The sequence below is a fragment of the Pseudorasbora parva genome, chromosome 8 (genome assembly GCF_024679245.1).
Source record: "Pseudorasbora parva isolate DD20220531a chromosome 8, ASM2467924v1, whole genome shotgun sequence".
Lineage (NCBI taxonomy): Eukaryota > Metazoa > Chordata > Actinopteri > Cypriniformes > Gobionidae > Pseudorasbora > Pseudorasbora parva.
In genome coordinates, this window is record NC_090179.1 from 34,134,403 (window position 1) to 34,161,770 (window position 27,368).

The window sequence follows — 27,368 nt, forward strand, 5'->3', positions numbered from 1 at the left end:
TACTTGTTAAAGCTGATGGTGTGGAAATAAAATTTGCTAATTCGCTAGAGGACCTCAAAATGAGTAACGTTTCACTGAAAAACATCCTGCTCAAGTCATCCTTGTGATGGAGGTTTGGAATAAACAACTAGTTCTTCTAATGCTTCATCATCGCACTGAAATTTGGCATTATTGTTAACGTCTTTGCATTGTGTACAATCGCTGAGGACTGAGGAAGCCTCCAGAGCTGATGTACAGTTATGATAATGCCCGTTTAGCTCCCGAAAAGCGCTGCAAGTGATAGAGCAATCACAACAATCCCTCGGAAAGGATTTAGAGAGACTGATTTAGTTGTTTGAGAATCATTGAAACATGTGGTGATGTGCTATATTATGAGAAAACATATTTTTTTAACCTTTGATGCATGTAAACCTGTTGTTGGAGACCTCCTAAACAAAATTAGAAACCTTCGAAATAGCATAATAGAGACATTTATAAACCCCATAACTGTTTGCTGTAGTTAAAAGAGCCACCAGGATATTATTATTATTTTAAAAAATTGTTCCACTGAAGAAAGTCTCAATAATGTGGCTCGGATAAAAACATTCATTCTAACAAACCTCTAAGCATATTTTTATCTGTCAGCTATTGCGTTGATGCTTTAAGGTCTCATTAAAATTCGAAACCACAATTCCTTCTACCTGCAGCATAACAAGTGAGAATATCTTAACCACATAAACAGTATGAGTGAGGGACCTGTGGAATTTTTTTTTTAATCCAGATATGTTTTGATTGTATGTCTGTAACATAGATTAGTAGGTCAAATGTAATAGGATCAAGTACCAGTTTTCCATTTAAGAGGAAAAGTATGTTACATTGAGGGAATTTCCCTTTTTTGTGCCTCTATATCTTTAATTCGAAACAGGTGCAGAGCTCAGAAGAAAAGCAAAAAGGCAGGCAGCATTGCAGAGTTCTCAGAATGTTTTGAACACTGAGATCAAGTCAAATACCACAACCTGTCACGTGCAGCTCGCTGGTCTGCGATATTACAATAATAACACAAAGTTACATCAGTGGTTCCATCTTAAAATGAGGGCTTTCAAAATTGGTAGGAGGTATCTTTAAACATAATTGTACAAAGAGTGCAAGCTAAATATTATAATACATTTCTATTTGAAAGATATACAACAAATGTAATATGAAGATATGATTTGATTCACTATAGGATTTTTTTTGTTCATTTATTGTACCTTTGCATTATATTTTTTGAATAATATAATAAATGTAATTCATATTATGTAATATAATATAGTAGATGACAGTGATATTTTATGCCTTATTTGATTGAAACATTTATTCCAGCACTTAGATCCTAATTAATATTGAAATAAGTAGAGATTTACAAGCTATTTTACTTTGAATTTACTAGATAATTTTCCCTTCCACACTGACAATGTATATTATTCTAGTAAGAAAGTAATATGAGTAAATGTTCCTGTATATCATATTTCAGGATGAGATGAGATAACATCACAAAAGCGAAAATGACCATCAGCACTTCCTTGTATCTCATTCCACATAAACAGATTACAAGAATATATAGACAAAAGAGTCGGGGGGAAAAGGGAAAGTGAGGCGGGTTATAAAGAGGCTTGATTAAATAATATTGGTTTGTTCACATTTCCTTGAACACAGAGGACGCAAGTGAAAGAGCAGAAAGTGGGATCTAACACAACTTGCCTGTCTTCATCAGTATCAGATCCTTTTGGAATACAGAAACAGTAAGGTCTGCATTTGTTCTGTTGTTCTTTGTTCATTTATATTAAATGTATTTTTTATTTTTTTATATAAGAGCACTTGATATTTACAACATCTGATATCTCTAAAATTGTGAGATCTTTAAGGGAATTGAACCTGCTTTATGGGTTGTGATTAATAGTACCAGAATAATTCAATTTAATTAAGGTATAATTAAAGTGTGTATGTGCTTTAGGCAGGATGTGTGTAGAATGTTCAGCTTTGCTAGTGCAAAAATGAATTTAGTACAGCAAGTATTAAAAAATATATTACCCAGACTGCCGGGGTGGGGGGTGGGGGGGGGGGGGGGGGGGCATCCTCTATCACAGGGCCCTATTTGCATCTATTATTATTTGTGTAAATAGTTTTAGAGTTATATATACATATTAGGGATGCCACAATTCTCAATTTAATATTGAACTTTTCGCTACGGCATTCACGGTTCAATACGTACTTGTGAATTGCAGTTTGCTCGGTTTTGCATTTCATTAATTATTTTCCTACAAATTCTATCATTTGCCTCCATCCCAATATACTGAACAACATGACATACATTCACATCACATGTTAGTGGTAGAGTTATACTCACCGAACACAGGTATTCACAATCACAAAATGTCATTATTTGCATGGGTTAAACATTTAATTCGCATGCTTATGCATAGGGCTTTAACATGCGCTTTTCTGTCAAGCACGTGATTACTGGACTAAGTAGTCTTACTGCATTAATACTGTCAAATACACACAAGGTTTACATAAAAATGGTTGGTTATGTCTAAAGTGAAAGTAAAATGGGCATGTGTCTGTATATTAGATGCCTGCAGTTCATAAATTGACAGCAGTGCAGCCTAGTGAACACTTGACCTTAAAGGAACAGTTCACCTCTAAAATGATGTCATTATTTACTCACTCTATTATTGTTCCAAACCTGTAGTCATTTCTAGATGACAGAGTTTTAATTTTTGAGTGGACTATCACTTTAATGTTAATACAACAACAAAAGACGAAAAGAAAATCACTTACTGTACCTTACGGAAAAACTAATACAGTAGCTAATAATCAGTGTATATTTTATAATGAAGTCTTTGTAGTGTTTTATTTTTACATTTACGTATTCATTCAATTTCACACTTAAATGCTGCTGTACATCTCTGAGCTGCCACTGTAAATCTTTATATATATTTATTTTATATTATACAATACAATGTGTACAAGGTTTTTTTTTTTAAAGCAAAATTTTAAGTTTGAATTGTTTTAATTGTGTATGTGTGTGTGTGTGTGTGTGTGTGTGTGTGTGTGTGTATATATATATATATATATATATATATATATATATATATATATATATATATATATATATAATATTAGGGATGTCACAATACTCAATATAATATTGAACCGTTCGGTATGGCATTCACTGTTCAATACGCGCTGGTGAATTGCGTTTTTTTATGTTTTGCATTTAATTAATTATTTCCATTTTCCTCCGTTTGAAATATTCCTCTCAGTTTATTTCGTCTCTTTTTTGAGTGTACCTGTGAGTCTACGCGCTGATTTGAGCAAGTATCCAATCATATTCACTAAAATTAAGGGGTGTTTAGCCGCATTTTAAAGCCTTGCCGGTTAAACATTTAATTTGCGTGCATGCGATGTGAGCAGGTCTTCAATTGACAGCAGCAGCCTAGTGAACCGCTTGTCCTTAAAGGGACAGTTCACCTCTAAAATTATGTTCATTAAAAAAAAGATCTTTAAAGGTGCACTATGCAAATTTCCATCCACTGGAGGGTGCATATTCTAAACAAAGGCGTAGTTTGATTACGCCAAGTGTGAGCGCAGCATCTTGGGACATTTGGTCTTCAACTTACAGCTGGTGAAAAATAGGACTCGGGCAGAAATCATGTTCATGGATGCGGTTATTAATGTTACTGACGGGACGGGACACAGTCGCCGGGCCTGCGCACTTCCGCTTTTTCCGGTCATGATTATAAGGTAAAGCAGCTCTGTTTATCATATTAGATACATTTAAGTGTGTTTAAAATGATGTTATGATGTTACTCTGTGCGTTCGCTCGGTGCTGCTGTGACATGTTCACACTGCTAAGAGAAGCGCTTCTGCAGAATAAAACCGAGGGTAACGCAGATATGACGCGATTGAAAGGCGACTCGTTCAAACGCTATGCTAAAACGTCCCGGTCCTTAGTTAAAATAGCAATTTTCTTACAATTTACAAATAGTTGGAAACATTTGGGAGATTGTAAGTACTCAACTGAACAACATATATAGCACTGGCCTAGTGGTTTTTGGATATTTTACTGCAAAAATACTACATAGTGCACCTTTAATACAGTAGCTTTTAACAAACGTTGTATATTGAAGACTATGTAGTTTTAATTTAAGCTTACATTTATTCATTTAATTTTTGTATTCATTTAATTGTTGTATCCCTTATATATATATATATATATATATATATATATATATATATATATATATATATATATATATATATATATATATGTATATATATATATATATATATATATATATGAAAAAACATACCCGTGAACTAGCGTATCTTCATTTAACTAGCATGCTTAACTCACTACATGGACCACTATCACGATCCTCCAAAGGAGGATTTCACCATTTTTATAGAGCTGGTGCTGGTGAACAAATATTCAGCATTCACCGTCAGTCTGGCGAAGACCCAGCCACTCCAGACCCAAAGTTTAGCCAGTACATCCTCGCAAGCTGCACAGTGTATTTGAAAGAGCCCAATTGTCCTGATGTCTAAACTGGACTCCCTACTCGGCCTGTCTGCACCTTTGTCTCCACCTTGCTCTGCCTTTTCCCCTGGCTCCACCTTTGTCCTCAGTCCCACCGGCTAGGCCTCCTCGGACACTTCACGCTGTGCTCCACCTCAGTCTCCAGTGCCATTTATGTGGAATGGGTTCTTTGGCTCATCAGCTCTAGGGTCTCCATCTCCGGCGGCTCCATCTTCATCAGTCATCCGCAGGTTGTTGTCAGCCAAGTCAACACCATAGCTCCTCCCTTGACTCCACCCGTCACTTCATCCTGGCTCCTCCCTCCCTTCACTCCCCCACGGACTGTTAGGTTTGCCCCAAACTTTTTTCTCTCTCTCCTGTTTCACGACCACCCCCAGAGCCCCCGCCTTCCCTCAGTTAGAATTTATACAGCATGGGAATGTGCCTTTCCGAGAGGGGGCGTAATTTAAAGTGTGTTCTGTTTTTATTCAGTTTTTGTTTCTGTCTGACTTAGGTGGGTATGTTTTCATGACAACAATGTACTATAAAACAGATGACAACATTGTCAAAACGATCTCTGCTCACATGAATCTGCGAAAATCTCGAAAAAGTCTGTATACCAGGCCAGTAGTTGGAGATGTCGCTTTGTCAAGAAATATCCCGGAAAACACGTAATAACTAAGCAAGCATGAACATGGAATATGCACATGATGGAGATGGTATAGTTTTTCAAAAACTGCACTTGTGTTAAGCTTGGGTTATCAGGCCCCCACAATGCTGTTGATGTGTTAAAACGCAAAAAGCTTTTTTAGTTTTTAGTTAAAGCTACGCTATGTAACTTTTCCCTCCGCTAGAGGGCGTCTATTCAAAACAAAGGCGTAGTTTGATGAAGCCAAGTCTGAGCTCAGAATCTTGGGACATGTGATTTTCACCTCACAGTCGGTGGAAAACAATCGGGATAGGACAAATCATGTTGATCGATGCGGTTATTAACGTTACTGTAGTATGAAGCAGAGCAGGACCAAGTGTTGAGGAGATGAGCAAGGCCGCTGGAGTGATTGTTACGCAAACACATGCCTTGTGAGGACTTTTATTATGACGGGACACTGGTCGCTGGCACCATTTTCACTTTGACACTCATGACCCATGACATACCTCATACTGTCATGAGTATGAGGTAACGCAGCTCTGTTTATCATATTAGATACATTTAAGTGTGTTTAAAATGATGCTATGATGTTACTCTGTGCGTTCACTCAGCGGGTGCTGTGTCACTTGTTCACACTGCTAAGAGTAAAGCGTTTCTGCTAAATAAAACCGGAAACCGAGGGTAATGCAGATATGACGCAATTGACAGGCGACATCCTCAGAAGTCCAGGTTCCTTGGTTAAAATAGCAATTTTCTCACAATTTACAAATAGATAGAAATATTTGGGATATTGTAAGAATATTTAAAAACTGTGTTGTCTAAACATACCCTAAGTTCTTTAGTTAATTTGTCTCTTTATAATCATTGATTAAATTAAGCAGGTGTCTTGTATTAAGTTAACAGTCACAGTGTGTATATAAGCCCTCGGTTTATGCTGTTCTCCATTCCACGAAGGTTTTTTTTTTTCTTTCTCTATTGTCTCCAATGCTAGTCTGAGTTTGATTATTATAATAAATTCCTTCGTCGAGTGATTATTGTAGCAACCAAGCTGTGACACCAGCATCATGTGGTCATTTTGTTCTCAGCAGATATTTTGAATTTGGTCCTGAATTTTTTATGTGGTCCTCTTAATTAAATGTACACAATTATTTTACACAAATATAAAATAATAATAATAATACAAAAATCTTAGCAAAACCTCATTGTTTTTCTGATCCTCACTGTTTGTGAAATTGTGAAAAGTCATCTCTGTCCTAAATCACATTCTGTTTGAGTAGGTATACTTCTTTTGAATTAGTCATTAAAGCGTGACCATTAAAAAGTATGTTCTATAGTATGCAGGGCTTGACAACCACTATGGTTTTCCAGTTACTAGCCACTCATTTTCACTTGCCACAAATTTGGCATTAATACCATGGGGAAAAAAACTGATATAAATAGATTTTTTTTAATATAAATATATATATATATTTTTTTTTGTCTTTTACTTTGGCCGCAAGTATATTAGGCTGAGAATTTTACCCAAATATCTGACAAAATATATATCTTAGAAGTATTTAAAAAATCATTGTACAAATGGCAGAATACAACAAATATTTCTCAAATATATATATATATATGTACGTGCACATTTATTATGTAAACACAAACTTTTATTATTTTTTTGGACGTGATCGATCATGATTTAATGCTTGACAGCCCTAACAAACAAAAAACAAACAAACAAACAAGCAAACAAACAAATAATATATTATTTGTTTATCTTTTTAGTGGCATACTTATCAGGGACAATCTATCATTTCTTTATTGCCTGATGTTACCCAACACCCAGATGTGTCCTTTTTAATATTATTTGTGAGAATAAGTAGAGATTCATAACCTATTTTAATTTGGTTTTTACTAATTATGCAAGATATCTATTAGACAATCACTTCCTTATTGTACAATATTGCTGACATTGTACGATATTCCAGTCATGTTAAGAAATATGAGCACATTTCCCTATATCGGATATCAGGACATGAACTGAACTGAACCAACTTGATCTGCTCAAGTGATTTATTTTCAATGCAATATGCAGTAAAAAAGTCTTTGTTTTAACCTTAACCCAACACTACTCTTTGGTGTCAGCGTTACAATTCAAGCATTCGAGCAACATTCTTATTCATGTTCTCACTGACGTTTGTTTTTCACATTCTTGCTCAATTTCAAAGAATAATTTAAAATACAAAAACAGATTGAGTCATTGAGTCACATGGTACTTTAGTATCACTACATCACAAGTAGCAGAGCAGCTTGCTTTGTAATGATGACAGTTTCAACATGTTCAACAGGTAAACATCTCTGATCACGGCTCTGTGGACAGTCAGTATTTGTTGAACAATGGCTTTGTCAGTGGAATTCTGTACAAACTGTTTCCTAATACAATACTGAGATGCACTAGTATCATGGGGTCATGCTAATTATAGGAGAGGTCACTGACCTGACCCTTAATAGAAACATGACCACTTTCTCACTAAGAACTTTCACAGAGAACCTTTTCTCTACATGCCACTCAATGTTCAGAGTCCTCTCTCTCTCTTTGATGAAAGAAATACATGTGATAACTGAGCACCAGGGTCAAATAAACATTGTTCTAGTTCACTTGGTTATATAAATGGTTTGTTTGTTTACCTTTGAACTATAGCAAAGTTTGCTGATTTGACCACTGAGCTTAGAAACAGAGGTGAGAGACTTTTCTATTTAGAAACTCTAAAAGAGCAAGTTAAATACATAATGTGAGTGTATAGATAAAATACGAATATAACGCTAATTCTTTGGCTAGCCTTATTTAAGTAATGGAAATAAGCCTCAAAGGTACTAGTTTTGGCAAGGTTCCACCAGCCCTAACAGGATTACATTATCTGCATCTGTTCTCAGCAATGATAAAATGCTTGCAACCCTGTTGAAACAACAGCAACAATAACACGTATTTGCTGGTTAAGTAGGCTATATGTTGAAGCATGGAAGCTCTGGTTTGAGCTGATTTATGTTGGTCCTTAGTTGGTCGTGAGCTGGTTTAAGCTGTTCAAGTGCTGGTCCTAAACTGGTCCAAAGCAACTTGCTCCAGACCAAGACCATCTTAAACCAGCCCATGACCAACTAAGGACCAGCATAAACCAGCTCAAACCAGCTGCCATGTTTCAAAACCTACCTAATATATGCTGCTTTTTTTTCAACAGGGAAGTGAAGTAAATCAAATCTGAATAAAATCAAACTAAACCAAATTAATTTGGATCAAACCAAAATAAACGTGTGTCTCATGGTCATAAACTTCACTTTTGTCATTTATCATTTTAGTGAAGTTTAATTAATCAAATTTAAATTGCACATTTTCACACAAAATCAAAACAAATTCAAATCTAACTAAATCAAATTGAATGTGAATATTGTTACACATTCACAAACTTTAATCTGCTAGGCAAACACTTTTAGTCACTTCAGGAAGTGAAGAGAACTGACTTGAACCACAATTAAATGAATTCAAATGTGAAAATGGTTTCAAAGTCAAAGACTTAAGTGACAGGTGGCATTTTTATAAGTGAAAGAGATGTGAAAGTTGAGTGACTTGAAGTGAATTCAAGTAGGCCAACAGTGAAATGACTGAGTGAAGTGATTTATAGCCATCATATAATTAAACCAAATGTGACAACAGTTTAACCCCACTCTGTCAGACAGTGTTTTCATAATTGACATGAACTAAAATGAATTCTGAATATAAAAAAAGAAGAGAATCGATTGAATATACAGCAGTCGAATTACGTATTCTCACACGAGCAATGATACAGCAGCCACAGGAAGGATTCAGTCAGTTATTTCGGTGACCGGTAGATTCCTGATCTACATTAATACCTGATTTTATGAGCTCTCATCATTAAAATACTTAAAATACATTGTAATTATGGTGATGAACTAATAGTCATAGTCCCAAAACCTGTTAAATATCCAGGAAACTGAGAGCCACTTCCTGATCAAAAAAAGTTTTTAAACCGTACAGACAATATCCATGAAATCACACAATCTTCTACCACTCACAGGATTTGGCCTCGTCCCAATGAGGAAGTGAATGCTGCGAGGAGGAGCGACATATCTAGGTGAGATGGGCGGAGGTGTTATGTTACATAGGTGAGGGTTTTGGTCAGGTGCAGGGAAACTCAAATTCCAAACAAATCTGCACAGGACAGAGGCAGAAGATTTGCAGCACAGCGATTTAGAAACAGCATTTGGCCAGAGCAGGTAGCAGCAATTGTTGAGGGAAAGACGATTTTACAGAAAAAGAGAAGCATAGTCGCTAACAAAAAGGAGGAAAGGGGTATTCTCGTTGGTATAGACTACCGCTGCTGTAGTCTGTACGGACGGCAAATTGCAGCAACGCGTCTACACGATTGAAAGAAACATGCGGGTGAGTGTGAACTGATTCTTTTTACTCAAAGAAGTTTCACTGTGCAGCTGATAGCGTATAAGGGCTTGTTACTTCCTGAATTAACGCCTACAATTACGTGTATATGTGCAAACTAAAAAAAAAGTTAAAAAAATCAATAAATCAAGCTTACTTTACAAAACATTTTTAATATGTGCAGATATTAACAGGGCATTTACTGTGCCGTAGATCGTAAGCTTGAAATATACAGGTAGGCCTATCCAGATAGCAAGTAGATCTCCAAGACGTCTATTTGATATCTGCATTTACATTATGCAATATATTTTTTGAGCCTTTGCTCACCTGCAATACTTAGGTTTAGCTTGTATGTAAACTGCTATTTATAAGATTGATCAGATGCTTTTACACAGCATATGCTTATCTTTAGCAGATCTTACCGGTGCTATCAGTCAAGTGTTGTGATTTTAAAAAGATAACTAACTTTTGGATGTCGGAATCATAAGCACTCAGATTTTCTAATCAAATGGATTTTGAAAACCAAAACATCAATGGTTCATTAAAATATAGCCTATACAACAGTTAGTTGTGTTCCGTTGAGTGCCGATAAAAGGCCTGGACTTTTCCCTGTTTGTGAAAACTTGTTTTCTGACCCTTACTGTTTGTGAAAAGTCAGCTCTTTAAAAAGTATGTTCTATATATAGTATCAATGTAATCCAGACTACATTCCATTTATTGTGTCGTCATTGTCAGTGCCAATTGTGTCATTTCACTGTCATTCCCAAATCCTCTCCTGCGGCCTCATGGTAAAATATTCATAGATAGAGTAGCTAAATTCGGGCAGGCTAGCAATAATAATATAGCTTTGAAAGCATTAGATCCCACCCTCCCTTCAGAGCGTCTCCACGGGATGCCATCTCGTAATTATGTGTACGGCATGGCGTAAAAGCGGTATAAGCTCGTTATTTTGGTTCAGAAGGATCTGTAAAAGGCAGCTGCTGTTCCTTTGTTTACTCTAAAAAAATGCTGGGTTAAAAACAACCCAAGTTGGGTTGAAAATGGACAAACCGAGAAATTGGGTTGTTTGAATAAGTCCCTTAAAAAAAAAAAAAACAATTTCTGGGTTTGTCCATTTTCAACCAAACGTGGGTTGTTTTTAACCCAGCATTTTTTAGAGCGTTGTGCTCTGTGATTGTCCAAAATATAGTCTTACGGACTACGCACTGTTTGTCTGCGTGAGAGATATTGACAGTCAGACAGGCAAGTAGGACATCATATCATTGTATTTGGGCCGAATGCAATGATTGGATAACATTTTTTGGGCCTTAGACTTCCACAGAACATTATTTTTTAATAAATTAAATAATTAATTAAAATTAATAAAAAATAATTATTAATTAATTTGGAACAAAAACAAGTTTGTTATTGAATAATTGACTCACTATATTCAAAAAAGGAGTCATTCAGCAATGAAACACCACCACAGTGTGTTGGCATTCTGCTTTGGCTTTGTTTGGAAGTATTTTTACTGGGGGATGGAAAAAATGACCAAGTAACTGGTTGTGTCTAAAATGTAAACTTACCTCAATATTAACTTTGTTTATTCAACTGTTATATATGAACGCAATATCACACAATCATGCTGCGTACTATGTTACTCCCAATAACTTCTTAGACACGTCATTGGTTCTAGTTCTAACAAGGATGTATTGGTAATGAAGGCTATCGATGATAGATTCGAAATCTGTGGTACAGAAAACAGCAATAGTCATAGCCACATACAGCCATAACCCAAGTCTTGTGAGTGTGATAGACCATTGCTTTAATATAAAAATGTGATTCTTGTGTGCGTTCTTCAAATCCTGCTTTGCATTTTAGTCATTTGAATAGTTCAGCTTCCTGATAAAAGTTGTATGTGATTGTGAGATCAGTATGCCTCAAGGTTTTAAATGCTACAACTGAGACTTTAATACAAAATAATTGGGTGCAGTTTGAAAGGAGCTGTTGGGTTGGCATGAGTAACTAATACACTTTGGCAGGAGAACTTTGATACTTCTCACCTAAGAAATCTCTACAAATTTGGGCCTGTCAGATTTAGTCTTCTAGTCCTTAAGGGGCCTGAAAGCTAATCATTTTTACCTGAATATACATCAACAACTCTCGCATGGATTTGACTAGATCGTTTTCACAAAGCAACCCCCCCCCCCCCCCCCTCTCTCTCTCTCTCTCTCTCGAAATACTGGATATGGCACGCCATAATTACAAACATTTATGCCATCCATCATAATCTTACCTGACATTGTGCTTTGTTTGTTATAATTTCATAGTTTCTAGTCAACTGCCATTCTTACTGTTATGCAAGCTTTGCTTTTAGATATTTAGTTTTAGATATTTAGTTATGCTCATCAACACACTATAAAGTAGTACATTTTACAGTTAACCTCACAAGTGAACACCTCTCTTCAAACGATCCTCTCATGCATTCTGGTTTCTATCTGTCCAGATTCTTATATGATAACGACCCATTTAGATTAAGTTCCACTTTCAGCCTCTTTCTCCGAAAGTACTTTCTGTGGTTTCAGTATTTGTTGAAAGGGGGATTCAAGCTCCAATATGAACCTTTCAATTTGACCTTTATTTGCACGGTAACATTTCGTCAGTATTTTCCTTAATATAACATTAATTGTTTACTTTATGAATTTTACTGTGAAACATGCAGGCTATTTTTACTATTACTAATAAATAACTATTAGCACCTTCATTTTCTGTCCGATTGCATTTGTTTCAGTTAAAAATGTATACAAAAAGATATGTAGTACCTCTCCCATGTATGTACTCACTTTCATCTTTTAAAAAAACCAAGCATTAATTATTTGTTGTTTCAAAAATATCATGTGGTCCGACCAATAATAGCAATAACTGCATTACATTAAAACTAATTATAATTTATGTGATTGGAATAGGCATTACAAAATGCTTAATATTACAGCCAATTCATCTAGATGAAAAAACTTAACATTTTTTATATGAATTTATGTGCACACAACATTTTTAATGTTTGAACAGTTGCAATATATGTTATTTTTTGTATTAAAATTGTCCAGTTGAAAATCCTTATGTCACTGACCCATTTACATATACAGTATGCGCAGTCGGTTTTAATATATAGTATATTTCATTCAAATGACATGAGGGTGAGTAATTGAAAATCATGGGTAAAAAAGTTAAATATATATTTCCCCTCAAGACATTTGGTTTTGACTTGGTGTGTGCCGAATTTGGTGTTATTGCCAGGGATTGTATGGTATGGTTGCTAGGTGATTTTATTTTGCAACCGTCAGAAAACTAAACCTCAAAATTGATGTTATCGACTTCAAAAAGGTGGATTTTCAACAAATCATACATCATGTGTATAATATATTTGTAAACAATATGTTCAATAAGTTATGACAACATGTAATTTTACATTGTTTTAACTCATCAAAATAAGTTAAGAAATGTTAAACTTTTTTATAAGTTAAACAAGATGCAACTATTTTTTTCAGTTTAACAGAATCTAAATTGAAATAATATCATGTATGTGTATATATAAATAAACGTTTTTTTTTTTTTTACAGAAAAAACACATTTTTGAAAATGTGCTTATGTGATTCATTTTGGCAGCACAGGTCATATTATCAAATGTGTATAAACTTGACATAAAAAGTCATAGTTCTAATGTAAAAATATCTTTGAAAATCAAGGCAAACTTTATATTGTTTAAAATGCTTTGTGGAAAAAGCTATTATCTAATCTCTTTTGATTTAAAAAGAGAAATGTATGTTTGTCTCATAAAGGTGTGTCATCTCATTGTGGTTTATAAAATAAGAACACACACACCCATAAACTAGGAAACAAAAGTCCAAATTGAAATGCTTGGGATGCTACTTCATGTCAGTACAACTTCCATCAACCATACAGCTACAGCTGAATGTAGACACGCATAGATAGGACCACAAGATAATACGATTTAAGATCCTGCCACACCAGATTCTTGACCTCAGTTCATAGTGGTAGTTAAATGTATTACTAGTGAAACTGACCTGTGCTAATCAGTTTGTGTCTCGATTAGGGGCTAATTAGAGAGGCATGAGTGTCATAAAAATATATAAAACATAAATTGGAATTTGGATTATTAGATTCTTTCAGTTTCTGTCAAATTGTTCTATTATTTTTCTCACTACATACAATTCTACAAATAGTATATATATATTTTTTTATTTGGAATATATTGTTTCCAAAAATGTGTAAGATGGCTTTGGTTGCTCCAACTTAAGATTTGACATGTCTATACACATCTATCCTGTCAACTCTTGGTTTCTAAATATGTTGAAATTCAAGAAGTTTGCACATTTTATGATGACGAAAAAGAAAGTACGAGTCATTTGCTGTTTTACTGTAGTGTTGTTGACAAATTCTGGGTACAACTTGCAAAATAATTTTATTTTATAACAATGCATGTAAAATAGCTTGTTAACTTGAATTTTGTTTTTATTTTTATTTTATTTTGTTAGAAAACATTTATATATTTAACTAGTAAACTTGTGCACACTTATCCTAATTTGTAATAAGTGTCTTAAATATTACACATTGTTTCTGATATTCTAAAATGTCCTCAAATCCCTTGTAAACTTTTAGTCTTGATGCAAACAGTGAAATCTAATCAGTAATCTATGATAAATCTTTTTGTTCAAAAACAGCAGCAATAATTCATACATTAAAACATTTATTTATGTTAATTAATAATTCTAAAATATAATTCCCATTAATTTCTAATAAAGTTTCGGAGGAAAAAACAGCACATGCATATTTATCCATTAGGACTGGATGGATCTTCTCCCACAGTAATAAAATGTGTTAAAAGGATAGTCCACCCAACACACACACAAATATATTTTGCTGAACACACACACACACACACACACACACACACAAAAAGATATTTTGAAGAATGTTGGTACACTGTAAAAATATATTGTTGATTTAACTTAAAAAGTAAGTAACCTGGTTGCCTTAATTTTGAGTTTATTGAAATTAAAATTGAGTTGATGCAATGAAAGTAATTGGTTTAATAAATAGAAACTCAAAATATTATTGTGTTTGAACCACATACATTTTTTTTTATAAATCATTAAAATTTAGTTTCACTGCGTCATCACAAATAAAACACAAACAATTAGCCAATATGCTTATAAATTCTTAATAATATTTGAATAAATATTTTCAATTCTCAAAAATATTAATTGTACTAACTCAAATTTTTAATTTCAATGAACTTAAAGTTTTAAGGCAACCAGGTAACTTATTTTTTAAATATTGTTTTACAGTATAGACAGGTGACAGTTGAACATTGACTTCCATAGTTAAGTCATAGTTCCATAGCATACTATGGAAGTCAATGGGAACCAGCAACTGTTTGGCTACCAACATTGTTCAAAATATCTTCTTTTGTATTCATGCAGGTTTAGAAAAACTTGAGGGTAAATCATGACAAAATAAAATATTTTGAGTGAACTATCCCTTTAATTTGGATCAAACAGGAGATGTGACAAATCTGTAGAGATCACCGCTTGTTATTCTTGAGACTGATGTTTTTGGACACCCTTCTGGTTGTTTTCTGGCTTGTTTTTTCAGTAACTGAGCTGTCTGGAATCATTTGTCACACTGATGCTAAGTGTCAGTGTTTTGACTAGCAGGTTTCACTTCACATTCTCAGATTTGACAAATCTGGTGCATTTTACTTTGATCAAATACTTATAAAACGAGGAAAAGCTATTTAAGAAGACAGAAAATGTTGAAGCTACAATTAAAATTAAATTTGCATACGAACACAAGGAATATGTTCCTGCTTTGCCATGAGAGTATTGGTTTATATACGTAAGCATAACAATGTCATTTTCCACATCAGTGATTCAAATACCATCCAAGATCAACAGGTGTAAAATCGAAGATGAGATGTGAAGATTTTATCATATGACCAATAACCTTAAGTTCAGTTTTCAATGAAAAATGTTCAATCTACCTCATCTTCCTCACTTTCTCTTTTGCGGTCTTGACGCGTATTTGTTACTTGCTGCTGATAAACTGCGGCCTACGTGTTCAAGCTGAGTAGGATGGTTTACAAGGAAGAGTTCAAGATTTCAAGAAACCTGAGAAAATCCCTTGTGACACATTGAAAGCGATATCGAAAACTACAACTGAGTCATAAAACTTCAGGGGTATATGTGTTAAAGAAATAACAACATGACCTCTAACTTTCTCTCTTCTTTTCCTCCATTCTCAGACTCAAGCTCAGGTTTCTGAAGATAATACTAGACCCTTAAACCCACCTCAACCAGGTACAGTAATTGAATACCTGATTCATTTGATCTTTCAATAACCTCCAATGTAATATTCGTGATTCAAGTGGGTGTCTTACGAGAAAGAAACCACTTTGCATTGGTTTAACTCTTTCATATTCCCTTCTAGTGGCTCAGCCCGGAAAACACAGAAAACACATGAAGACTGCAAAAGCTCAGAAGGGGAAAAGGCCAGCCACCAAAAAGATCATCATTTCAGTCTTAATGGTGGTGGTTATACTGGCCATTCTGGCAGTGGCTGCTTTCTTCAGTAAGTTCTCGGTCATTTTAATCCCATCTCTAAACTTATGTGATATACTCTAAAGTCTTGGCTACCTTAAAGTTCTACTGAAAGTTATTGAACAAGCGTAGTAGAGTTGTTACACCCATTGGGGTAAGTTGGACACACTTGAACCTGCTATTATATGACCTATTACAATTCATTAAAATGTAAACAATTAGAAAAAAGTATAAAAGCTAGCATGCATAAATAATGAACCGTATAATTAAAATAAATTGTTAAAAAAAAATCACATTTCAAATGTGAACATTTCAGCTAATATGCTGTATAAATGTGTAATATTTAAAGTCTGAAAACAATAATACACAGCATTTATAACATTCAAAATGCGAATATTTCAGTGAATACATTGTTATAAATCTATACAAGTTATATCTATACAAATAAAACATGTTTAACTCAAATGAATGCGTTGCATACATTTATAAAATGTAATTCATACATGTATAACATTCAAAACATTACATTTATAATACATACATCATAACATTTTTATACATTATATTACATTATATATCATATACAAATTTATAATATGTAATATGTGAAAAAAAATATTGCATAAATGTATTAAATGCATTAAAAAAATAGCATTTATCATATCTATAACGTTTATAACATTTAAAGTGACAACTTGCCCACAATACCCTTATACTAAGAACACAGATCAACCGAAATAAATCGCTGTGCCAGCTGGCTCTGGTCTCCTCTACTGACCTATCTTTTTTAGTCATAACCTTTCACACACTCACTTTTAATAAAAACAAATGAGTCAAACAACATTTAGTCACTTTTGTGACTCAAGAAACAAACACACTGATTCATTTAACTGCTTTATTGACATGTTTATTCCTCTTCCTCATGACGCAGTCAAGCAGTTGATCGACAGCAAGTATTATTTTTGCTCAAAGTCGGTTAAGTTCATTCCGCTGGAGAAGGCCTGTGATGGGAAGGAGGACTGCAGTGGAGCCGAGGATGAGTCAGCATGTGTAATGAAGTTTGGAGCCAACTCCACCTTCCCATGTAAGTCACCTGTCTTCACACATACCTGTTCACACACATGCCTGCAGTCAGCACAAATATAACCTGTGTGTCCTGTTTCAGGACAAACAATGAAAATCCCCCAACCTCACCCTCTTTTCTGTCTGATATTTGCTAGACACCATTGTCAATATTGTTTGTTAAATATGCGTGCACTGCAGATATAGTTTTGTCTTGTTAATGAATATGGTAATGTTCATAGATTTGGTCTTAAAGGATGGATACATTTGGTCTTGTAAGATATTCTGCATAAATCCCATAGCAGGTGATGTTGGGGGAGGTGGAGGGTTTCAGTGCAAATCTGGTCTAGCCTACACTGTAGTCTAGTCTACAGTGAAGACTGAACCTGACTATTTAAATGATAAGCAAGCAATCTCATTGGCTGCAGATTCAGCAGAGGCCAATCAGCTTGTGTCATGTGGTAATGGTGTGATTGCTTGCAGATGGCATTTGGTCCTATCAGTCTGCAACACCTAGAGTTTCATGACTGAACTTTGATGAACTGAACTGAAAATTTGATTTTTCTTTTTTCTACACAGTACGGCTGATCTCAACCAATAATGTACTTCAGGCATTCAGCTCAAGTGAGAATAAATGGAAAAGTGTATGTGCAGAAAGTTTCACCCAACAACATGCAGAAACTGCGTGCCAACAGCTGGGATACTCAGTGTGAGTATTGGCCCAAAGATCATGGTGACATTACACATAACGGGTTAGTTTACCCAAAAATGAAAAAAATAAATTACTCACCTCATGTTATTCCAAATCTAAGACTTTTGTTCCTCTTCACAAATCAAGGTATTTTAAATGAACTAGGAGAGATTTCTCTGTCCCTCCATTGACAGCCTATGGAACTACCACTTCGACTTTCATAAAGAGATCGTAAACCTATACACTTTATATGATGAGAAGGATTCATTTTGGCTTTTATTCACATATAAATATTAATCAACGCACGCATCAAATTTGGTAAATGTAAGCCCAAGCATGTTCGACTAGCGTGCAAGAACCAATAACGGTCATTGTCGTGTAGCGCATGTTTGAGCTTCTGCAAGAACCTATGAGGTCCATTCTCACACCCAGGTGTGAGAACACACAACATGGTTGAGCTTCTGTTTTTGTTCACTGATCAGTAGTTATATGTGAATAAAAGTTCAAATTCAATCTGTTCTTTATATAAAACAATCAAGTCTATTCCAAAAATTTAGACTTAACTGCTCAATTTATATGGATTAGTTTTATAATCTCTTTATGACCTTTGTTGCATGGGCTGTCAATGGAGTGACTGAAATCTCAGATTTCATTTAAAACTTAATTTGTGCTTTAAAGATGAATTAAAGTCTTAGAGGTTAGGAACTACATGTGGGTGAGTAATAAACGGCAATTATTTAAAGCTTTGAGTGAACTAACTCCCTGTTTCAACAGGAAATAGGCCTACATCAATTTGCAAAACTAAGATTATTTTTATTGTAACAAATCTTGGATTAATGACTTCTGTAAACAGTTCTAAATAGAATATAGCTCATCATGTTTCAATTTAATTGTTTTTGTATTCTCAGGAATCCGTCTTTCAGCACAGTTCAAGTGGGTATTTTGCCCTCTGATCTGAAGATGTCTTTCTGTGGGGTGGGCTCATCTAAACCCCTGACTTTCCAGTCCACCATAACAGATCGGTTAGTATATGCAGTATACTCGTATATACAGTGCCCTTAAAAAGGAATTCTTAATGTGTCATTGCATTAGATAATGAAATATTAAACCATGTGTCACCTATTTGAAAGAAATATTTGTAGTGAAGCTTTCAACAGAAGGAAAGTGTTTAAAAAAATAAAATAATACAGTAAAATACTAGTAAATTATAATATTGTATATAAGGATGTAGTATAATATAGTATATAATATTGTAAAGAAGTTGCCAAATATTAAAGATTACAGGAAGATTTAAATTAAATTTGGCCAATATTAAACAAGGATTAGATCTGTTGTAAATGGTAACAGTAAAATACACTCTTGAAATGCATTTATGATACAATAAACAAATGTTATGTATTATAACATGCAGAGGGCATCAATGGCCTGGTGTTACGGTTTACAGATCAAGTCCTTGTTTAACAATGGGCATATTTAATTTAAATCTTCATGTAATCTTTAATATTTAGCAACTTCTTTATGAGAGAAATGCTACAGTCACTGTAATTTCTTGAACAGGAATATGTGGACATCAAAACATCTAAACTCAGAGCAATGCTTTAAATTTTTATTTTGAAATCGCAATGAACAGATGTTGACGTAGGTTTATAAATCATTTACCTTACAAATCTGATGAATTGGTGCACATTGCATTCCCAGATGAACGTTAATCAACCCAAACTCTCCACACATAATGATAGCAGTTCATGTGCAGCAGCATTTACTGTGAACGGGGCAGCTCTGAGACGCATGTAAATAATTAAAGTGCATTATATATAAAACCCTCAAGGCATATATTTATTTAATTCAATCGCAGCCTTTTGTGAATTCACAATAACATGTATGCTATAGTAAGGTTTTCAAATGGTTTTAATATATCGTGGTGCCTAAGAAAATGGTCTAATAATGCGGTTCATGTTTTCTTGTCCGTGAAATGCAGCACTTCAGTCACGGGCAAATTGCGATCAAAGATTTCTTTTTAAATCGAGTACTCTGATTTATTTGAGTATTTGGACTTCGGGGTATTTCTGGTTGTCAAATGTTAAATATGAATTATGTTTTTGAGGCTGCTGTAAAAATTATTATTGTTGGTTGTAACATTCTCACACTCTCATGTTTTCTCTCTCTTTCTCAGTAAGGTATGCAGTTCAGGACAAGTCATCACGTTAACATGCTCAGGTAACTATGAACAACCAACAACCGATTAGGGCATTAGTCAATAACCAAACAGGCTGTTCATTTATAGGTAGCTACACCATGTCATTTTTAATAAAAAATTTACAAAATGTATATGAATACATCATACATCCATCTTCCAAACCGTGTTTTTGCGGGACATCAACCTCTATGGACTAGCCCCGTACCTTTCACAAGCAGTGGCTGTAGTAATCACACAACCCAGGAGAATCCAAACGAACACTTCTTTGTGTTAATCCACAAAAGAACATACGGAAGATAGCAGGAGCAAACTAACACACAACCACATAAAACAAAAACAATACCAGACAATGAAACAAAGGGCTTAACACAGGGGAGTAAACAAGGTAAAACTGAACAGGGTCAGGAACAGTTAAAACAGGAACTGAGATAAGAACTAAAATGCAGCGAAACTAAACAGACCTGTTCCAGTACTTGTGTGAGACGTCACATAAATAAACAGAGAGCAGTAACTCCGGCTACAGTGTTCTTCCATACGTTTTGCCGTTTTGTTTAACCACTGTACTGTTACACAGTGATCCCTTTAGAACAGCAAATAACTCCGAGGCATGTTCCCTGACAGAGTTAGTCATCTGGACTGGGCAATTCAACATGCCAAAACATGTTTTAAACAAAGAAAAAAGAAAGAGAATTGCAGACATGCAGCTTCAAATTTGGTTGAACTACCCCTTAAGTGTTTGAAATACTGTCAACTGAAAACCTTAATAAATCTTGAATAATCCTTTATATTAATACAGAACATAAACATACTTACACAATACATATTTTTATGACAAGAAACCCATTTTGTGTCTTTTTATTTGGATTTATGTTTTGAATTCTCATTGGCTGTTTTGTTTTGTACCAGACTGTGGTTTGTCCAGAAGCCAGGACCGGATTGTAGGTGGACAGGACGCTATCATTGAGAACTGGCCCTGGCAAGTCAGCCTGCAGAACAGCGGCCAGCACACCTGTGGAGGGTCACTGGTGTCTCCAAAGTGGGTGGTCACTGCGGCCCACTGCTTCAACGGGTGGGTGTAAAAAACACGTAGACAAAGAAAATGCACGTTCAAGCCTCACAGACATTTCATATATAACATTACAGACATTACAATTAAAAAAATGTTTTTGGAAGAATATTATATTCTGGGTTGATCTGTTAACCTGTTCATAGTATTCATCCATAAGGTGTATGTTGAATTTGGTCTTTTAATATCACTGTCTTACTACTTTAGTACTTAGTACAAATCACTGGCAGTCAGTGGAGACTATAAGCGTGCGAAGGCAATGTGAAAACTTTGAATATGTTGTATACATTCAGACAAACTGTGCTGTACGTCATTCTTCATTCAACATGCAAAAAAGAAACGCACATCTGTTAATTGTTCACTTCTTACCTGACGCAAAGATTTAAGCTTTGTAAATATAACTAATACAGGGTGTATGCTAAAAGGATAATCCTTTTAAGAAGGTCACATTGTTTCTTCACAAATATCATTCTTAAGCACAAATCATATGCGAAGTATAATTAAATCATATTTATATCCTGTAGTCTCCACATTAAATAACAATGCTGTCGATGTCAGTACTGACATGTTTTTGTGTCTATGCAAAGATCATGTAAATGCATGTGTGGTAGAAAAAGTACATGCAAATACTCATGAGATCAAGTTTGTAAAATACAGATACAAAGCATAAAAAACTCTTCACTTATGAGCTGATTAAACAATAAATGAGTCCATTCTGTTACATTTTATTTTAAGGTGACGGTAGTTGTGCTTCCTAATACAAGTAATATTAACTACATGTACTTAATATAGAGTTACAGTATGTTTAGGGTCAGTTACTTGTACTTACTATAGTAATAACAGTAAATTCTGAATAAGTACGTTATAACGTGCGTCAGCCTTAAATAAAGCGTTACCGTGCATGACATGAATTGATTCATTTAAATGTTAGTACATAGTAAAGGCACTTAAAGTATAAAGTGGTACCAAACAAACATTTGATGTGCTCTTTTGCTGCACACTAGTTACGTCTGTCTGTTACATGGGGAAAATATGAGTCATGAAAGTGAAAATGTTTTTAATCACTTAATTCAAAGATTTTGAAAATCATCCACAGCCCTAACAAGTTCATCTGGTTTAGAAACTGTGCCATACATCATTCTTAATTCACATCCTACCTGACGCATGAGTTGAAGCTTTATCAATATAACTAATGCAGGGTGTATGCTAAAAAGGTCCCATTGCTCTTCTGTTCTTCAGGGAAGGTAAGAAGACACTGAGCAGATGGAATGTAGTCTCTGGAAACACATATATGAGCTCTTCTGGAGCTTCTTCTGTGGACAAGATCATCGTCAACCGAGATTACAGCTCAGGACGGAACGACTATGACATTGCCATGATAAGACTCCAGTCTCCCATCACTGTGGGAGGTAAATCGGACACACACACACACATGCACTAAAAGAATTCAGGATGCATAAATATGAGAGTTAAATCCTGGAAAGATTTGGTTGAAACTCTTTTAAAACACTTTCTTTTGCACTTGACACAGTAGGATTTCTACTGTAATAATATAATATTTAATTTAATATTTAAATTGATATTTATTTAGAGTTAATCACTGTTAAAAATATTTTTAAAGTGCCGCAATTTGACTTTACAGTATACATGTATGCTGCTACATTTTCTGTTAAAATGCATTTAGTTTCTTAAGATTTATTTATGATCAATTAAACCTTTGGTGCTCTCTTACATTTTTTAAAAAAAAAATGTTTTACTCCATCAGAATGGTACGAAACTTGGTAAAGGTTTTTGCACGTGTGAGGAAAAATAATAATCTGGCCATGATTTAAAAAAGAGAAAGTTTTTTTTTTTTTTTTTAAATGACCGCATTGAAAATTAATGGAAAACTAATTTAATGTAGTGGAAATATTAGGTACTACAACCAAAATCAGTAAATCTTACTGAAAGCTCATTTTTTATTATTTTATTTTATTTTAACCTCAAATTTGGATTTACTTGTTTAGTTTACTTGAAACTTGTGTAGATTTATGATTTTCTTCGATTTTTTTTCCCCCAGCTTTGTAGTAAAGCATGTTTTGGAAAATACATTTCATATAAGCAGTTTAAATTGTTAATTTTTCATAAACTTCTACTTCTCTAACTTTTAAGTTAATCAAATAATCTGCCATGTCTTTAAAGCGAGGCCAAACTTAAGTCTGTGCTCCAGAGCATTCAATATTTTTGACAGTTTTATGACTGGTCTATGCTCAAAAGGTAAATACATGGATTATAACTAATGCATCAATATCGTTAAGTACCATACAAATCCCCTAAAATACACAATATTCAATAAAAAAAAACATGTTCTGTCAGTCCTTCAAGGTCAGTGTTTTGTGTTATCCTTCGGCCATGTGAAATGGTACTAATATCATTTGTTTTTTATCCCATTCAGAATCCCGTAGGCCGGTGTGTCTGCCACCTCAAGATATTGGCCTTAAAGAAGGAGACTCCTTTGTTGTGACCGGCTGGGGCCATACGCTTGAAAAAGGTTCCTTCTCTTTTCCCTGACAGACTCAAATTCACTTAATTACCATCAAAAGCCTCTCTCAGTATTTAACATTATCTGGCTGTTTTCCCTGCAGGGACTTTGTCTTCAAAGCTACAAAAGGCACAGATCCCTCTGGTAGACAGAGCCAAGTGCTCAAGTGCCGCAGTGTACGGCTCTTCTATCACTCCCAGGATGATCTGTGCAGGTTTTCTGGAGGGAAGAGTAGATGCTTGCCAGGTACGTTCTCTGGTTTGCTGTGTACCATTAGTTCATACATGTGCGATGATGTTATTAGAATAACCTTTGGTGTTTCTTTTCTCTCTAAGGGTGATAGCGGCGGTCCTTTGGTGTACTCATCCGACCGCTGGATGTTGGCTGGTGTGGTGAGCTGGGGTGTGGGTTGTGCCAGACAAGGTCGTCCTGGTGTCTACACCAATATGGACCAGATGCTTGACTGGGTCCATTCAGTTATGCAGGTATGAACGGGTGTACACAAACACAGTTTTCCCTGAACAATATAAGATTGCAACTCACAGTTTCTTGTCGTTTTTAGGAGTTTCCATGAGTCTAAGATGAAGAAAACACCAGCAAAACCCATAGCACAGTCCTCAATGCACAAAAAGAAGAATTGGCACTGAAGATGTATTGATGTGTGGAGGAACTGCTGTGGGCGTTTTTGGTGTACATACTCAGGGTCTTAAAGGTGCCACAAGAAAGATTTTGCACTTTGAAATGTATATTCGATGTATATAATGAGAAGACAAGTGAATGTCATCTTTTGTGGAACTACCTTTTTTATTTTATTGCATTGTTTTGGGACGCAGCAATGCAATCTTAAAGGAACAGTCATCAAGTACTCACCCTAATTTTGTTTCAAACCTTTAGTATGTTCTGTCTTCTGTGGAGCGCAAAAGGATACCTTCTGAAGAATGTTCACGCTTCTCTGTTGCATACAATACACAAACTTAAAAATGTAGGTTACAAAAGGGGGTTTTCACAGCAATGTTTTTCCACTCTAAAGAACTTGTGCACATGGAAAGCTCTTGTGGATGTTAAAGGTTCTTTACAGAAATTTAAATGCTAATAAAGAACCTTTATTTTTATGAGTGTGGTGCAAAAGAAGCAAAATAGACAAATTACATTGTCATTCACTTTCACTGTTTGGAGATGAGCAGCATGGACATTCTGCAACATCTTTCCCCTCTGCGTTCTGCTGAAGAAGGAACATCATAAATATGAGCAAATACCAAATGAGGTCCAGCTCCACCTATCTGGATGTCATGAGTGGAGCTTGACCTCTGTGGATCTACCAGAGAGGAATATTGTTAGGGTTAGGCTGTGGTTGGACCTTCTAGCTCCAACCATTGCACCCAGATTACATCCAGAGAGGGGGAGTTATATATATCATGCTCCATCTCATTGGCTCTGTAGTTAACATCCCTCTCTCATGAGGGTGAGAACTTTTTTTTTTTGTTTTTTTTTTTTGACGAGCTGTCCCTTTAATTCAAAGTGACATCAAGTCCACTTTGAGACAGCAGCCACAAGAGGGTGCTATTTTATATCTTCTTAAGATGTCTGTATTTTTACTGTTGTAAGGTCGGAGGGCTTTTATACCTGGTTTCATGTTATAATCTTGAATTGAAACCAGTGCTAATTTACGCCAAAATACTATGGGTGCCTTTAAAATGTTTAACATATCTTAATGGAGACATAATATTAGAAATGGAATGACAAGTTACGGCATCTGGCATTATAGAGGCCAACTCTCTTTGTACCGACCAGGATTAAGCGCTCAAAGAAGAGTAAAAAGGCACCTATATTTAACTTTTACATTCCCCTTTGTGGCTTAGTATTCAATTCTTATTTAGTTGAAAGACTCGTTTGACTTTTGACATGTTCATTTAAAGTGCTGCAAAGCTAAAATTGCCATTCATTTCTCTTGTTGTTAACTTATGGACGTTGGTTATTTTATTTTATTTAGGGTGGATTCATGTAGTTAGGACTTTGTTGAGAGTCATCTCCGTGTCAAAAATGTAGCTTGTTCTACCTGGATTCACCCTACTTGTAAAAGTAAAGGATATTTCTTTGTAAATATTGTACAGTTTTGTGTTTTTAATGTCAAATTTAGTTTAATAAAGTGAAGTGTGGTCAACAGTTTTGAAGAATATGATGTTTCCTTGTTCAAAAAGACTGCAATAAGCGGTGTTTCAAAGATGGCCGCCGTTGGTCAATGACTTAACTAAACAAATGTGATCATCCAAGCAAACAAACACAAGTAATATTTTTTGCAAACCTTTATTTCGCATGGTGATATATTTATTAGTTTATTCTTTACAATCCAGATAAATCTACTGAGGTGCATAGTTATGATAAGGGAATATGACATGTTTGTACAAAGGGACATTTAGAGACAAAAGCTGTACATACATATATTTCTTTAAAATGGTCATTTTTTTTCTTTTTCTGAGTGCATGAAGTGTGTCTGTAAGCGTTTAAAGTGCTCAGTCAGAGCCAGTATTCCCAAAACAATTAGTCAAATTCCATTCATTCTGACCTTTTTACCTTTTGTTTAACCAGTTGCTATTTAAACATACAGAATAGAGAGTTCAAATGAAAGGAACGTTCTCCTGGGTGTGCTGATGATGGTACAGCAGGGCTTGTGTTTTAGTAGCTTTGAAAGTTGTAACCTTTAGGCTGTTGTCTTGGTTTACGTATAGGAATAAAATCTCTTAAATTTGCCTAGTCTATTTGGTGCACGAAGAATACTTGTGTGCACGGCCATAAAATATAAATATTCAAACTCTGTATATGTCCTTACACAACGGCTAGGTTTGGATTAGCATGCTAGCATACTACTAGTACTATTTTTCACAGTATGCAATATGCAGTTTTCAACATGCACGTAATTCTTAACACATTGTTTGGTAATTTTATTAAGACTGAATTAAAATATAAGTACTGTATGAAAAACTAAAGCTTAAAAAAACAACAATAATGTTGGCTTAAATTTAATTTGAAGTTAAAGTAGAAAAAAATACTAAAATTGAAAATGCACATTTCTAAAACTTGAAGCTAAAATCAAAATTAAAGTTGAAAATATAAAAAGATGTAATACATGTTTTTAATAAATGTAATAAAAGTACACACATAATACTTAAATTGCCTTCCCGCAACATGACCTTCCATTTCCAGTGGGATTGACTTTAACAAACAATTTAATTCATTTACACAAAATTTGATTTAAATATTTAACATATATATCGTTTTATTTCAATGTTAAAAGGACACTATTTAATGACCTGTGTCATGTGACAACAGTGAAGCATAATGCATACTGTTTTGCATACTATTTTTAAAAAAGCGTACAGTATTCAATGTATACTGCAGTATGCAGTAAGCAGTAAACTTATTTGCAGTGTTGGGGGAAGTTACTTTTAAAGTGTAATACATTACTCCCTAAAAAAAGTAACTACTTGTATTGTTACTTCTTATGGAAACGTAAGAATACTTTTGCTGTACCTTTTCTCACCTGGGCTGGGCTGGGCTGGGCTGGGCTTGCTTGTTTGTGTTTTAATTTTTGGCAAATGTGAAGGCGCTTT

General features: G+C 34.7%; 1 protein-coding gene across 3 annotated transcripts; it reads left to right on the plus strand.

The window, feature by feature from the left end:
* The first annotated feature begins 1,667 nt into the window (after nucleotides 1-1,667).
* tmprss4a (transmembrane serine protease 4a) lies at nucleotides 1,668-25,923 on the plus strand. Of its 3 annotated transcripts, none has more exons than XM_067451002.1 (13): nucleotides 1,668-1,765; nucleotides 15,929-15,983; nucleotides 16,114-16,254; nucleotides 17,155-17,307; nucleotides 17,865-17,994; nucleotides 18,885-18,998; nucleotides 20,150-20,193; nucleotides 21,080-21,242; nucleotides 22,479-22,648; nucleotides 23,674-23,769; nucleotides 23,864-24,006; nucleotides 24,096-24,245; nucleotides 24,323-25,923. In XM_067451002.1, the coding sequence occupies exons 3-13, from the start codon at nucleotides 16,143-16,145 to the stop codon at nucleotides 24,332-24,334; spliced, it is 1,287 nt and encodes a 428-aa protein (XP_067307103.1). In that variant the 5' UTR covers nucleotides 1,668-1,765; nucleotides 15,929-15,983; nucleotides 16,114-16,142; the 3' UTR covers nucleotides 24,335-25,923. The 3 variants fall into 3 exon arrangements, with proteins under 3 accessions (XP_067307103.1, XP_067307102.1, XP_067307101.1); XM_067451001.1 differs by lacking the exon at nucleotides 1,668-1,765 and adding an exon at nucleotides 9,263-9,322; XM_067451000.1 differs by lacking the exon at nucleotides 1,668-1,765 and adding an exon at nucleotides 9,347-9,630.
* The last annotated feature ends 1,445 nt before the right edge of the window (nucleotides 25,924-27,368 follow it).

Bases quoted from the DNA above. Each gene is read 5' to 3' on its own strand.
- tmprss4a (XM_067451000.1), top strand. The intron at 17,995-18,884 runs GTGAGTATTGGC...TTGTATTCTCAG, and splicing joins CAACAGCTGGGATACTCAGT to GAATCCGTCTTTCAGCACAG. The intron at 18,999-20,149 runs GTTAGTATATGC...TCTCTTTCTCAG, and splicing joins CAGTCCACCATAACAGATCG to TAAGGTATGCAGTTCAGGAC.